The sequence below is a fragment of the Gossypium hirsutum genome, chromosome D06 (assembly GCF_007990345.1).
Source record: "Gossypium hirsutum isolate 1008001.06 chromosome D06, Gossypium_hirsutum_v2.1, whole genome shotgun sequence".
NCBI classification, from domain to species: domain Eukaryota; kingdom Viridiplantae; phylum Streptophyta; class Magnoliopsida; order Malvales; family Malvaceae; genus Gossypium; species Gossypium hirsutum.
The window spans coordinates 2,156,725-2,173,368 of record NC_053442.1 but is presented as its reverse complement, the minus strand read 5'-3'; the positions used below and the strand labels follow the sequence as shown (position 1 = coordinate 2,173,368).

General features: G+C 31.2%; 1 protein-coding gene across 1 annotated transcript; it reads right to left on the bottom strand.

The window, feature by feature from the left end:
- Positions 1 to 5,015: 5,015 nt before the first annotated feature.
- On the bottom strand, positions 5,016 to 12,034 carry LOC121218718 (uncharacterized). Its single transcript, XM_041096406.1, has 3 exons — positions 11,962 to 12,034; positions 5,791 to 5,923; positions 5,016 to 5,440 (listed from the first exon to the last, which is right to left on the bottom strand). The coding sequence occupies exons 1-3, from the start codon at positions 12,032 to 12,034 to the stop codon at positions 5,314 to 5,316; spliced, it is 333 nt and encodes a 110-aa protein (XP_040952340.1). The 3' UTR covers positions 5,016 to 5,313.
- Between the last annotated feature and the right edge of the window lie 4,610 nt (positions 12,035 to 16,644).

The window sequence follows — 16,644 nt, the reverse complement described above, 5'->3', positions numbered from 1 at the left end:
ATATAACGCGTACAACGTTAAACAACTTTTATTGACATACTAAATGTATCTTAACCATTCTACCAAATTTACAAGGTCACTTTATCATAATTAAGCACATATAACATATTAATGACGTGTATCATAACAAATTCATATACTCAAAGTTTCTCATATTAATGTCAACACAAAGCATAAGCTTCTTGTATATAAGTTTCAAATTTCATATCCTTACTCCTCGGTCACAACATGTCAAAATGTCAATGTAAATTCATAAACTATCTCAAGTTACATTCATTCTTAGCATATCAATTTCGATAAGAAAATCCATATCTCAGACTCATGCACATATACAGTCATACTTGATTATTAAAAATTTTAAATTAAAATTTAGCCCTCAACTTTTCACATTATGCCAATTTAGTCTTGATTTTTTTTAAAAATATTGTTTTATTGTTGAATTTTTCTTAATATTTATTTTAGAATTTTTAAAAATCAAGGCTAAGTTGATATAATGTGTAAAATTGATGATTAAATTTGTTGATTTTTTTAGAATTACAACCAAATTATAGAATATGTAAATATTGGAGAGCTAAATTTGTTATTATGCCAATGAAAAAGGGTCATGTCAGCACTTCGTTAGTGATTTAATGGATGAATGACTAAAATATTAAATTTCGACAACATTAGTGACTAAAAAATATTTTTTAAACCTAGATGACAAAAATAAAAACAAACTAATAATGAGTGACTATTTATACAAGTTACCAACATTATTTTGCATGTTGCCTCAACCTACTATTCCTCCATCGTGACTCATGAGGTTGTTAAATGTAAGCCACTATTCTCCAATCTCAGTTAATTCGATGCTAAAATCTAATATAAAGTAGATCACAAATCATGTCTCTTAATAAACAATAGATTTCAACATTCTCAACAGAGCTTGTGAGCTGCAATAGCAACAGTCCCACATTAAATAAACCTTCGGAGACTATCAGAGAATGATTGGCCACCCCCTCGGCTGAGCTGACCACATGCCGTAGTTGCCGGATTGGAAAACATGGCTCATACATGCGGTTTCACACGTAATGATATACCATTATACCAAAACTACAGCTATAGGCAGCAGCGGCAGTTGACATCTTGCCTTGATGGTCACGGGATCAAATCCATAACCATATATTATTTTATTGTAAAATTTGGTCTTTACCCAAAGTGTAATGTGAGAAGATTGATGCAATATTAAAAATGTGAAACAAAATCTATGAGGTTTAGCCATAATCTTGGGTGCCTGCTTGTTGTATGGGGGAATAATTCTTCAACCTATTTATCTTATATTAAAAAGAGACCTAATTATGGTTTTAATCCTATAATATATTAAAATTTGAGATTTAATCCATTTATTTTTTGGTATCTTTCATGTCTACTTTACGATATATATTTAGGATTCGTGATTGTTACTTCTAATAATGTTGTCTCCAAGGTTCAAATTTTCGTTCTCATTAGGAGTGCAATGTATCTTATGACTACACCCAAAAGATGTTAGTGATTTGACTTACTTTTTTTTTAAGTTTCACTAATACAAGACAGTACAATTGCAAGTACAAATACATGTCCGAGCAATTACAATAGTATGTAGAATTAACCAATATAATATATAACGAACGAAACGAAAAACCAAAAAAATCCAAAAATGAACTAGATAAAACTTACACAAGGAATATGTACAAGATAGAAAAAGACCCACACATCACAAACACAAATGATGGGACTCAAACTCAAGCCTTCAAGGTCCAAGGCCTTAACCTTTACCAACAACCTATTTACCTTAATTTAGCATAATTTGATTACTTTACTTTTGTAATGTTATTAGTAGGTCTAAATTGAAAACTCTATTAGTTGCTACAATTAAAGTGATAACGTAAACTCTTTTTAATTATATACAATAATAAATTTACATATTTTAAAAAAATTCACATAATCACTTTAACTACAAGAACTAACAATGTTATCAATTTAAATTTACTAATAACATTATAAAAGTAAATTTATATCAAATTAAATAAAATGATTAAATCCTAAATTTCAACGTAATATAGGAATTAAAACTAAATAGACCTTAAAAAGAAAAATTTGACGATGAAGCTATAATTTAATATAGAAAAGAAGATTTGAGTTGAAGTTCCGTTACATATGAAATCGCCAAGTTGCATGAAAAAATCAAAAGAATGTTAGACATTCTTTCTTAATATTAATATAATAATCCATAAAAATTCAAGTATTCTTCAATAATTCAAACAAGAGGCAGAAAAGGACAGGTCCTTTTGTTGCCTTCTACCCCTATTTATACCCCCCAAGAGAGCAATTGTAACAAACTAGCCCAAGCACCGATTTAGCAGTAGCAACCACAAGAGCTAGCAGTGATATTTAATCAAAGGAAAACGATGAAGAATTTTCAACGTATCGTTTTCGTGGTCGCCATTATTGTTCTCATACTCTCACTTATAATGGAGGTGGAGGCTTCTAGGCCTCTCAAGCATCGATTTACTCCTACTACAGTGAAGACATTGAAGGTTGTTCGAGCTTATTCTGGACCTAGTAGAAGTGGGGTCGGTCACAATATCATTTATTAACGATTTATATTCATCAACCTTAAATTTCTTATGATTTTATGTTAAACATACACCATATATACTTGTTATTACTGAATGAGTATTGCATGATTAATAATATATGTTTTTGTTTTTTGTTTTTATCTTTAATTTATCTAATGAACATTTTATTGGTTGTATTTGTCATGTAACACTATTGTTCCTGGCCTTTGTTGAAGGAAAACATGCAAGAAAATTATATGGTATAAGATCATGTTTTTATTGATGTTTGGCGGTGAATGGAATCAATATAGCCTTGGTAGTCAAATATATAGCATGCTATTGCTAGCTAGCTCTTCGTACTTTTTAAGTCTTACTTTCTTATTTCCATATTCAACATGAATGTGTTACTATACCGATAGCTGTTCTACATCTTCATTTCAACTTCACGAGATTATTATCTATATAAGTTTTGGGTTGAGAGTATGGACACACGTCTAAAAGGTAGATGCAGAGACGAAACTAAAAATTTATCTTTGGGGATCAAAATTAAATTATAAACTTTTAAAAAGCTTAAAGTATAATTTTATCATTGTATATGATAATTATTTTAGAATTTTAAAGGAATTAAACTAAAAAAAATTCACCTTCAAAGGGCCAAAGTGTATTTTTATTTTTAAATTAACTTATACTTTTAAAAACTTTAATGGACTAAAATAACAATTTGTCATTTGAGGGGTGGGGTTAGGGCCCTGCCTGCCCCCTTGGTGCTATCCCTGGGCAGAGAGCCGTAAAGCGGAGTGGTCTCGGAAGTAGGGTAAAAAAAATTAAAGAAACTTGTAATTTATTCAAGAAGATGAAATCTCCATGGTGTTTTTGAGACTCCAAATTTGTGCATGTGTGTTTTTTCCCCCTTAAACTAGTTGTATCCACCTCATGGATTTAATACATATATTTAAACATAATTATGAGTATATTTTGTCTAAATACATAAAATATATACCGGTATCTAGAATGATCAAATTTGATCTAAACTATAAAATTCGACTCGATCAATTTAAACCCAAATTTAATCTTATCTATTTGATCATAAAAAGTCAACAACTTGAAATCCGTTTAAGTTGAATACAAAACAACCTAAATTAAAAATAACTGGAACATAAAATGACCCAAATAAGTAATCTGAAATAACACAAACCCGCAATGATGAGAACTTAAAATGATTCGAATCTGCGATAACTCTACATATCCAAAAACCTCAAGCATTAGATTCAAATGACTGGACTTCAAACTATTAGAACTTGGAACTAACTCAAACATAAAATTGATCCGAACTCAAAACTAACCGTAATCATAAGTTTTGAAAGAGTAGCCAACGACAGCCACTTTTGAATAACTTTTCTTCCTGTGGGAGTAAAAGTTGGTGACAGGTTAATGTAAAACTAAGATCATTTCATGGCTGGATTGCTTTCATTTTCAACGAGTTCACAGAATTTTCATTTGACCTAGCTGTCGTTTAAAGAAAAAAATGCAAGAAAAATGTACCTATAACAGTGTATAAAAGCTATCCCAACGCTATATTCAGCATTGAAGATAGTTACGATTTTGTCAAATCAGCTATGTTCTTAAAGATTGAAAGAAGGGTAATTATGTAAATTTAAAATTAAATATTTAGAATGCATTTTTCCAAGAAAAAAAAATTGTTGAGACTTGTTATACCCTTGCTCTATCATCCTTTCAACAACCATCGAATCTTGTGATTTGTGACTTCGACTAGTCTCACCAAAAGACTGTATTATAAAAGGCGAACCCTCATGATTTCAAAAACATATATAGAGAAGAGTTTTTGATAGTATAGTAATATATAATACTATATCATATAAACATTAAAAAATGGTCGATTGAGTCTTAATTCAATTGACATCGATATTGTTGCTAGTGTAAGAGAACATGGATTCGAGCGCGTTGAAGCGTGTTTATCCTTTTGTTTAAGGGTTAGGGAGGGGTAATGGATAGTTATAGGCATTGTATAAAAAACATTAAAAAATGTCAAGTTGTTTATATATAATTTTTTAATAAATAATATAAATAATTTGGTTAGTCATTTACAAATATGGACGGGCTTGGGCAAAATTTTAAACTTATTTCAAGTCAAGTTGGACTTGGGCAATCATAAAATATATTAATGTCATACTTAAGCCCTGCTCGAACTAGGCTCGACACATGAACACCTCTACATTAATTCATTTAACATATACTAGTATCTAGAATTGTCAATTCTAACCCAAATCCAAAAATCCAACTTGACTAACTCGAACCTAAACCTAGTGCAACTTATTTGATCATAAAAAGTCAACAACCTTGACTTGTTTAATCCAAACTGAAAACAATTTGAACCTAACACAACATAAACTCAACATGACCCAAACAAATAAGACATGTATCTATAAGGAGTAAAACTCAAAATGATTTGAATCTGAAATCACCCTACACAAAGAAATCAATATGTCTCAAAATCCAATCATCCATGTAATGGCCCAATATTGCCCGGCCCAAATCAGAAATAAATAAACAAAAATATAAAAAAATAAAATAAACCAAACCAAAATCTAAAAGTCCATAGTCCAAATACATGGGCCCAACGTGGCCCAAATCGTTTTAACCCACTAGCCTAGCCCAATAACCCCAAATCATTTAACCTAAACTACCCAAACCGTTAGCCCAATACAAGCCCAAAGCAGTTTCAAAGAAACCCTAGCAGCAACAGCTTCCAGCGCCGCAGCCACCAAGGCCATCCTCCGCGCGTGCCGAACCACTCTCCACGCATGCAGTGCCTCCACGCGCCTCCAGCTGGCCTCCGTACGCCGTACCTGCACAGCAAACAAACAAACAACCAACAACAAAAAGAAAACAAAAAAAAAGAGCAAAAAGAAAAAAAAAGAATAGAGAGGAGAAGGGATTTTTGTTTTTTTATTATGTATTTTTCTTTTCTTTTGGCTTTGGCTATAAAAAGCCGATTCATTTTCTGTAACAGGGGCCTTTTCTTCCTTTTTTACACAGATTGAATACAGAAACAAGGAAAAAAGATTCAAAGAAAACTAAGTTTCGCAAAGTTTTTTTTTTAAGTTTCTCTTCGTTTTTTTTTTCTATTTTCCTTTTATTCTTTTGTTTATAGCTAGTGTAAAATAAAAGTGAAAGTAAAATTAGAGAAAGGAGTTACCTGATGGCGCGATCCTGGTTCTCTCCGTCATCATCGGAGAAGGGGCTGAGATCGAAGACCGTTCGAATGCTCTCAGAACGCAGAGCGGTGCACAGAGGAGGGTTGTTTAGGTTTAGCAAATCTGTCAAAATGGCTTAATGCATTAGTTTTAGGTTATATATGCGTTGAAAAACGACGCCGTTCTCAGACCCGCGTGGTGACCCGACCCGGAGCAGGATCCACATGCTTCTGTTCATTGGTCCATTTGCACGACGAGTCCCTCTTGTTTTGTGGTGCTTCGATTTGATTTTCTTCAATTTTTTAATTTGAATTGCATATTTTATTTTGTTTTCAATTTGATCCACAGTTATGCGGTATTGTTTTCATTATTAGGATTGAATGCCCAGGTCATGCGTTTAATTACTTTTTTAGTCCCTCCTTTTTTTTAAGTCGATTACCAATTTGGTCTATCTTTATATTCCCTTTTATTTATACTTGCAGTGTTTACTTTTTAATTTATTTAAATTCCAATTTCATTTTTAACTTTATTATTATTATTATTATTATTATTATTATTATTATTATTATTAAGGTTTGTTTATATATTTACTTTTCTTCTTTTTACAGTATTTCATTCTATACATTATTAGTTTTAAGTTTCTTCTAAAATTATATATATTATTTTTTAAAAAAAAATCAATGTATCATCATTAGTACTGCTTAATTTGTTTTATATAATATAATACTATTTTATATACATATGTATATATAATTTATATCAAATTATGTTTATTTTATATATAAATGTATATTATTGATCTCATATTATTGTATTTTTCCACTTATTTTAATACATACGTAATTTATTTCATTTTAAAAACTACTTTGTTATATTTCACTTAATTATTTCATTTTTTATGTATTATTATATGCTACTATCCATTTTGAATTTTTTTTATTTCTACAAGTATTATTTATTTAAATTAATAAATATATGTTATTTTCTTTAATTATAATATTTATTTTTTAAATTTATTTGGATACTATTATTTCATTTGATATTTATTTTTAACTATAATTTTGATTTATTTCAAATTCTTATATATGTATATGTTATTGATTTTAAATTTATTTGAATTATAATTTCCTTTCTTTCATACATCTTAAGTTATTTTAAAATCTTGTAAATTTTCATGTGTGTTAATTTATTTGGTGTTTTGATTGACTTTAGATTCATTAGCTTTTAAATGTTAACATAATATATGATGTGAGAATTGCTCTTAGGTGTATTGTATTGCTTGTTTGTATTTGCTAATTATTCGTAGTTCATTAGAATGCATTTTGGTTACAAATTATCGCTTAGTATTGTACATTATTCCACTGTGTTTCATTCGCTAAAAAAATTTTGCATTTAATATGGTTTAAGTTTCGAAATCTTTTTCTAGATATTACAATACTCAATATTCATAATTCACGAGAAGATTGTGCCCTAACTTACTGGGCTTCAATTCTTCTCAGTGAATTTAAATAGCCGAGTGCTTATTTTGTTAAAACCTTATAATTTCCAAATAAAACTTTGTAGATTTCGAGATGTCGGATCCTAACTTACTGGATAGACATTTTGTTGTCTTGATTTTACAATAAAGGTAATATTTGGTGTTTAGGAATTTTGAGAAATTGAACCCTAACTTACTGGATTTTGATTTCTCGATTGACCTAAATGACCAAACACATGAATTTTAAAATTTAAAAAATTAAAAAGACATACTTAATTTTGATGATTGAATTGTTGCACTCTAACTCATTGAGTGTAGTAATTTATTTCTTCAAAATGAGTGCGTCTTATTTGGTTTATTCAAATTTAAACTTCAAAGAATCATATTTTAAAATCTTTTCAAAATTTTGATAATAAGACCTTGAACAATTAATTTGGTACCAATTTTGGGCGTTACGAGGGTGCTAACCTTTCCTCGTGCGTAACCGACTCCCGAACTTGTTTTCTCAAATTTCGCAGACCAAAATTATTTTAATGGTGAACCGGTCACACCTCAATAAAAGATCGGTGGCGACTCCCCTTTTCATTTTCAAAGTCAATCCCCTTTTTTCTAATTTAAAAATGGTATCGACAATCCAAACTTTAAACAATGTGAAACTAAAACAACTTTAATTCACTAGGAAAATCCTTATTAACTTTGTCGAAGTTCGGCCCCATTATATAGCCCAAATATGAGTGAACTTTCATTGGCTAGGGCAGGGGTTGTAGTCAGGTTTTCATAGTGGGAATGGTAATCAACCATCATCGACCCAAGGTCCATTATAGCCCAATACATGGAGTCAGCATCAAATTGGAAAGCAACCACAATCTTTGTTTGTTTTCGTACAACGACACTTCTATATATGACAAGTTGGTAGCTCCTTTTCTTTTTATACAATAACATATAAATTATTCAATCTTTTATTAGTCAAAATCTGTAATGAGATGAAGCGCCAAGCCATGACTTGTTCTACATTTGGAGATTGAAAACCATAAGAGTATATTTGGACCGGATGAAGATCCGGTCGGGTATAAGGTAATGGTAGTGAGAGACAAAAACATCATTTTCATGGGGGATTTCTCAAAATATTATGCTCCGAATCTTGGCAACAAAACAAAGTTCCATCCATTACACGAAATCCAAATAAAAATAAATAAATCAAAGTCGTGGTTTACTCCTAACCATGAAAATTGCTTTTTACCTTTCACTTTTACATCTGCTTGACTTTCATTAAGAATTGAGATGACTTTGCTTCCTCTAATTCTGAAATTCTCATTATTAAAAGGTTTTTACTTATATCCACACCTCACTTGAAGGACTAGTTTCAATTTGTACAACAAATAAAGACACTACAATTATAAAATAAAAATAAAAACCCATAGCGAAATTAGGAAATTTATTTGGGGAGGGGTCAAAATAAAATTAAAATTTTTTTAGAGTCAAAGTTAAAATAAATTCATGCTCAAATAGTCAGCTTTTCTATTTAAAAATAAAAGAATTTATTTAAATTTATTCTTTTTAATAAACAAATTGGATCGAGTCGAAACTACTAAAGATTGACAAATCTAAGACCAAAGCTAAAGATTTGTGTTAAATGATTTTTTGGTGAATTATATAAGAAGAGGACATTGCCCTAATTGAATTTTAAACTCGAATCACACTTGAGACGGTGAACACCCTAACTATCAGGCCAATAAAGAGTTTTTAATATATATTTAAATCAATGATTAAGACATTAGTAAAATTGTGAGGGTATTATTATGATTTTTAAGTCTAACGGTCTGGGTTATGATAATATTAAGAAATGTAGTAATTTAATTAATGTTGTCTTTCCAATAATTTGGTAAAAAATAGTATATTAAAATGTAAATATTTTTCATAATATAAGATATTGACCATAGTTTGTGAGATATTTATGAATTTATAATTGGTGTTGAAATATGCAACTCCTACTGTGAGCAAAATTATAAGGATTTAAGTCCATCATTGTTATGAGAAAAAGATTGATTATTGCGTCAATACTATAGATATTTGTTTTCAAATTGGTCATTATGTTATTTTTTAAAATGTTATATTTTATCATTTATATTAGTGTAAAATATAAAATTAAAGTAATTTTATATAATTTCATATTTGTAGATTAATATTTTAACAATCTGTCGGTAACCTCTTAATTTGGTGGCAAGAGTATTAGGCTGTGAGGCATGAGAGTCTAGCTTCAATCCCAAGCAATCTCATCCCATATCATTATTAAAAAATATTAACGGCCATTGAATTTATTAACATAATTTAACTTAAGGTACGCATTTAGACTAAGAAAAACAAAGACTGACCTTAGTCAAAAATAGATAAATTTAACCTTGTCGACTGTCCTTTAAGTTGAGAGACTTGGTATATGTTGAATTAATAGGGAAAGATGTGATTTAGTGACAAACTTTAAGATTAAAGGTGAGTTGAGTGATCAAAAGGACCTAGTGTTAGTAACCATAAATCAAATCAATTTAGTATTTTGTTTCATAGTTATTAAACCGATCAATCAATCATTATTAAAGCTTGTTAGTGAAATTGTTAGTTGAGAGTTTGATTATTAGCATTAGAGTTATCTAAGTGTTTAGGTTTGATTTCATGACAATGTTTTTTTTTATATATAGCATAGATAGCTCTCAATTCTACTAGGTTGGTACTTTGTTTTACTAGTGTCAAAGTCTTCAAATTACCAAAAGATTTAACAAATAATTCTTCCCAAGAGTACGATCTTTGAAAGACTTCCGAAAATTATTTTTTCTAATAAAGTATACTATTACTTGATTTCATACACTTGCGAATAGGTCTTGGTCTTCAAGTTTACATATTTTTGAGATGCACGAGATGAGATAAACAATTGTAGTGTTGGGACCAAAGTTGTTTGCAATGGTTGTGGTATTGCGACTAAAGTTGGAACCTCAACTATGAATGGTCACTATGGCGACATTCTTTCAATAATAGTGTCTCACTCCCACAAATGAGCTTCTTTGTTACTACTCTTCCCTGAAGAGAAGTGTGGTCATAATATGACATTTCTTTAAGAAAAGTGACACCACTAGTAACAAAAACTATTTTGTTTTATGAGAAAAGCTTTGATGCCTTTTTTGGTTATAGAATATCCAAAGAAGATTTTTTTTATGGCTTAAGGATAAAGTTTGGAACAATGTTAATAATGAATGTGAACAAGAACATTGGAACAATGTTAAGATTGAAATTTTCAATATGAAATTGTGTTTGAACCATATTGTGAAAAGTTTGAAAATTTTGGCTAGTTATGTATTTCTCTTTTAAGTAAATATGTAACACCCTATACCCTACTCGATCGTTAGACCCAAGAGTGTGGTGTCACATTATGTCGCCGAAGCAAATCAAGCTATTATAACACAAATACATTTAATTCAATCATCAAAATATTTCATATGTATGCATTTATACACATTGATTTCATTTCATCACTTTACAGGGATTATATAGGTTAATTTCAAAGTTAGGACTCAAATCTAAACTCAAATGTCAAATTTCAAATTTATGTCTCCAAAAAAGGGTCTTCATGTTTCGAGACAGAGGTCTCCATCTCGAAACAAGTCATAAATAACTTTGGGATTTTTAGCTTCGATGTTAACATGTCTCGAGACGCTACATGTCATGTCTTGAGACAAGGTCATTTATGCCTCCAAACAAGGTCTCGAGACCAGTTGTAACCTCTCCAACTTGGCCTAAATGTCATGATCGAATCATGAAGGCTATATTAGCCACCGGAATGGCTAACAAACTCTAAACGCTTTTTGAAGAAAACTCCTAACTCATCTAACCTTTGGAAAACGCAGTTGTTTATTAGGTTAGGCTAAGACATTCATTTTATAGATCATTCCATCTTTAGAATTTATTATTTTAATAAAAGTAAATGTCTTTGTAAAATCATATCGTCAACGACTCTTTTCCTAAAACCATGAACACACATATTACAGTATAAATAAACCATTTTAGATCTTACTTAGTCCAAATAGCATGCATTTACCGATTTTTAAGTCAGAACTATTCAAATATATGATGCATGGATAAAATACTCCCCCAAAACAAAATCACCAAGCCAGAGTCCAGTCTAATAAATTACAATCCAAAAACTAGTAGAAAACTTATAAAGAGAAATTATTTATTTTAAACATAGTCCGATGTTTGAGAATCGTCCGCATGCCAAGTTCGATCCTAGTTTTGAGTATTTCTTGAGAAGTAGGAAACTAAAAGGGTGAGCTTAGGAAAGCTCAGTGTGAGTCTAAACAAAGTAGATGTACAAACAGTCAAAATAACAAAAGGCATTGTATACAACTCATATAGTTTATCAAGGCACAACAATATTTGTATATGGCATGCTCAATGAATTGGTGAAATAATCCTACCCATCTATCCGTTACACACCACGAGTTCCCCAAAACTCATAAACTCCAAACAATGCGAGCTAACGCTTGATGTGGATATACCACTAGTAACAATAATACAGATAAACTGCCAGTATAAGTGCAAACATTGCTACCGATGTTGTGGTCAAGCCACTAGTAAAGTAGGATAACACACAACGATTTTTGCAAATAAAAGCTGCCAATAATGCGAATAAATTGTCCAGTCTCCTCAGTACTTTGGTACAATGCATTGACAACAATAATGCGAACTTTAACTGCCTTCGGTACTCCACGAAACTCCACCGTCATCCCACAAACCTTAACTCATGTAGTGCATAATGGCATACCACTCATGTAGCATATCAGGTTAAACAATATGGTAACAGTAACAGTATCATATCAATCATTTAGCACAACATGCTAGTTAATACAATAATAGTAACAATATCAATTGCATAGTCAACACGCTTCGATTTAACAATTTCAAAGACATGATTTTCATGAAAACAATATTAATAGTAGCAATCAAAACATGCTTACGTACAAGTAATTTCATATCGATCACAATCATACAACCAATTAATGAAATCTCAATCATACATACAGGGGGCTCTAACATATAGGGAATCCCACAGAGACTAAATCAAAATATATTACAAAACAGAAAAAAAAACAGTGAAATGGGGGTCACACGGTCGTGTGATGAGGTATAGACTGTGTTACTAAGGTACATGGTCATGTAAATCGCTGTGACCATGTACAAAATGATATTTTTTTCCCAACAATGGTCACATGGTCGTGTGTCAGGTCGTGTAATCTACCCTAGGTCATGTAGCTATAACACCCCTAATCCATATCCATCGCCAGAACAAGGTTATGGAGCATTATCAGAGTTTACAGATCAATTAAATAGACATTTCATATCATATAACATTCATGTCAGAAACCAATCAAAATCAAACATATTGTCCCTTATGCGAGCCCTCGAGGCCCATAATACGCATTAAAAATAAGTTGAGACTAAATCAGGTACTCAAATCAAAGAATTTTTTAGAAAACATTAAAATTTTTCAAAGCTGAAGAGGTCACATGACTGTGTAGCCAGGCCATGTGAATCACACGGCCAAGAGACACGCCCGTGTCTTAGACTGTGTGGACATTCGAAATAGGGACACACGGTCGTGTCCCAGCTTGTGTAACTCCCTGACGTGAGCCACACGGCCAAGCCAAATGCCCGTGTACTAGGCTGTGTGAGCATACTGACTTGCGTAATTTAAAATAGGTCATTTTTCAAGCCACTTTCTCACCTAATTTGACACCAAATGAACTCAACAATTTTGCACATCAACAAGCCATAACAAGGCATTCAAAACAAGAAATCAAGTCTTAAACAATAAATATCACCACATACAACCAATATGCCCTTAGGCACCTCAAATGAAAACTTAAAAACATGTAAACCAAGTATCCAAACTTACCTAAATGACCAAATACATATATGCATATTCAAACCACATTTTACTTTTCATCATTTGATCATATTTAATATACATCAAATATGGTAAGGCCACATATATATATACTTCAAAATATACCAAACACAAGTCATTTAAGTGGCTAATCTCTACAAAACAATTATATGCCAACATTGGCCAAATTAACCTATACATGTTATTATAACCTAACTTAAATATTCGAAAGTACCAAAAGAGCCGATGGATAGTGTGATATAGCTCCAACAAGCTTCCAAACTAAATGAGCTTTCAAATTACTATAAAACACGAAAAAAATAACACAGAGTAAGCAATTAAGCTTAGTAAGTTCGTATAACATAAAATTTAACTTACCATATATCCATAAAATAGGTAAGTAAACATAGCATATCTCAACCAATTTGGCCAAAAGCCTAAACACATGATCACCAACATATTAGCCATGAAAATCACATATAAGATCCAACACACACGGATGAATTCATCAAGTACTCACGTTTCCAGTATTTCATGTAAATATCAGTAATAGTTCATATCAAACTTATATAATCTCGTAACAGAACTTTTCCCATTGAACCATTTAGAATATCGTTCGATACACGAGTAGTACACACGAAGTGTACTGAATTGTAATATGTCAATTAATGTACATGTATGCTCATACGAGTTGTAAACGGTAAGCTCCTCTGAGCTGAATAACGGAAAATTCATGCGAGATGAGTATCGGGAAGCTCATAAGAGTTGAAATCGGTGACCCTAATGACATGTCATTTGTATCCTACGGATTCCAAAGATTCAAACGGGGCTCGATAATTGTTAAATATACAACTGATATTTATTCATGGCAATTATACAATTCGCAAACAAATAATTCAATTTAAAACATATAAATGTACAACTTAATTACATGAACTTATCTCGACAAGTGTACGTAGATACGAAGGCGACTAATAAGATATTTTCTCTTTGCCTCAATCTAACTCTGTACGAGGTCTGACAGGATCTATACGAATGAATTTAACTCATTTCAATATAATTCTCATTCAATTTAATCCAACATGGAATTTTGGCAAAATTTACCATTTCGCCCTATACTTTTAATTTCTTTGTAATTTAGTCTCTAGGCTCGAAAAATAAATTTCATGCAATTTAATCCTTACCCAAGCCTAGCCAATTTTTATACATATTAATAGTAGCCCATATATTTCACAAATTTATAAAATTTACCATAAATTTATCACCTTTCTTATTTTAGCCACTAATTGATAATTTCACTAAAAATCTCTTTACAAAAGTTGTTTATCTAACAACAACCATTCATTTTCTATCATCAAACTTCAAAACTCAAACATGTTCATCAATAGAAAAACTCGAATACTTTAATAGCTTTGTAAATTAATCCACGATTTAGCTAGATTAAGATACTACGATCCCAGAAACATAGAAATCATAAAAAACGGAACAAAAATACATACCTAATTGAGCAAAATAAGCTTGCCCAAATTCAAGCTTCCATGGCTAGGTTTTCTTCTTCTTCTTCTTTTTTTGGTGGAAGATGATGATAATAGTTTATTTTATTTTATTTATTATAACTTTAATCACTAATTTCCAAAATTAACATTAATAATTTATTCAATTTCCAATGATGACTACTCATGCTTAACCACTAATCAACCTTAATGACTAATTACTATATAAGGACCTCCAATTTAAGATTCTATAGTTATTTAATACCTTTATCTATTAGAACACAACCTTTGCACTTTATGCAATTTAGTCCTTTTTATCAAATTAGGCATGCAAACGGTAAAATTTCTCAACGAAATTTTTATACGATATTTCTATCATACTTAGACTATATAAAAATATTAAACTAAAATTTCTAACTTCAGATTTGTGGCCCCGAAACCACTATTCTGATTTCACTGAAAATAGTCTGTTACAGTGGCCTACTTTAACCTTAACGAAACAGTGGCACACGACCGTGCCATCTGCCCGTGTGCGATGCACGCCCATGTGGGCAAGTCGTGTGGTCTAATATCCACACTCGATTTTCCATCTTTTAGCTAGAACACACACTTGAAAAATCCACACTCCGAATAACTGATGTTATTCATCGCTCTAAAGCCCTAAATTCGACTACAACTAGTTTAGATTTGTACCTAACACCAAGTCCAAATTGTTTAACAACAATCCTAGGATATTCTATAGAATTCGACTTAAACAGAGGAATAAAAACTAACCAATTTCACTTGCTCTACATTTGATTGCTCGAAAGATGTAGATGACCACTTTCTTCACTGAAGATCCGAGAGATTCAGATCTGAACCTTTGCCAAAAGTTAATTTATAAGATTACTTATTCTGCCAGCACAAGGAAATAGAGAATGAAAGGAATCAAAAACGTAAAATCAGATTTACCCTAATAAACTTACCCTTTCCAATTCAATTATGTGACAATGGATTCGTGAAGAATGCAAAAAAAAAGAAAAGAATGTAGGGGTGGCAATAACAGTGGCAGGAAAACGGAAAGAAAAATAGAGATGAATAGAGGGGAAGAAAGGTTGGGTGGCAAGGAGAAAAGAATAAAATGAAAAAGGTTGATTTTTGTGATAAAAATTGATATTTAAACCTAGGGGTTCTATAGGCTTGGATGACACTCCTAAGGAAGGGGGCAAAAATTTATAAAAATAAGATTTTCACACACAAAGGGATTTGAACTTAGGTTTCAATGAGAATTACACTAGTTTTTAATCATTAAGCCAATTACTCATCCTTAAAATAATTTTACGAGTTTATAAATAAAAGGTAAAAAAGTGACAATCTCTTAGTCTGCAATTCCAAATTCATCTAACCCGATTTTCATGATGTGACACCAGTCTTCCCGTTCTCCTATTTTTTGCTTCGATATTTGAATGTCTCGAGACAAAGGATTCCTATCTCGAGACTTGAAGCAAGGAAAAATATATTTAGCTTTGATGTTCTTCTGTTTCGAGACTTAGGAACAATTGTCTCGAGATAATGACCACTTGTCTCGAGATTTTGGAACATGTCTCGAGACTATACAACTATGTCTCGAGACCTTATGCACTTGAATGCAAAATTTAAATGAAATTTGTTCTAGCGGTCTCAAGACTGACCAAATGGTTAAACTTTTGCACTTCTAAGTGTCCAAAACCTTACTAAATTAAACCCAAACTTACCTCAAAATATAATCATCAAATTGAACCATCTAAACACATTCAAACATCACTGAATCATAACCTTTCATGCATCAACACTTAATCAACCAATTCACGTAATCAAACTAGCATAAGCAAGAATAATTAACTAATAGTCAAAAGATAAATTCCAACCTTAAAAACATTATGGGTCACTTGCCAAAAGTGCCAAAACTAACTTAGACAACAAACATACCAACCCCAAA

Bases quoted from the DNA above. Each gene is read 5' to 3' on its own strand.
- LOC121218718 (XM_041096406.1), bottom strand. From the start codon at position 12,034: ATGACGGTGGAGTTTCGTGGAGTACCGAAGGCAGTTAAAGTTCGCATT. The intron at 5,924-11,961 runs GTACTGAGGAGA...TAATGCATTAAG, and splicing joins TGTCAATGCATTGTACCAAA to CCATTTTGACAGATTTGCTA. The intron at 5,441-5,790 runs GTAACTCCTTTC...TTTGCTGTGCAG, and splicing joins AACCAGGATCGCGCCATCAG to GTACGGCGTACGGAGGCCAG.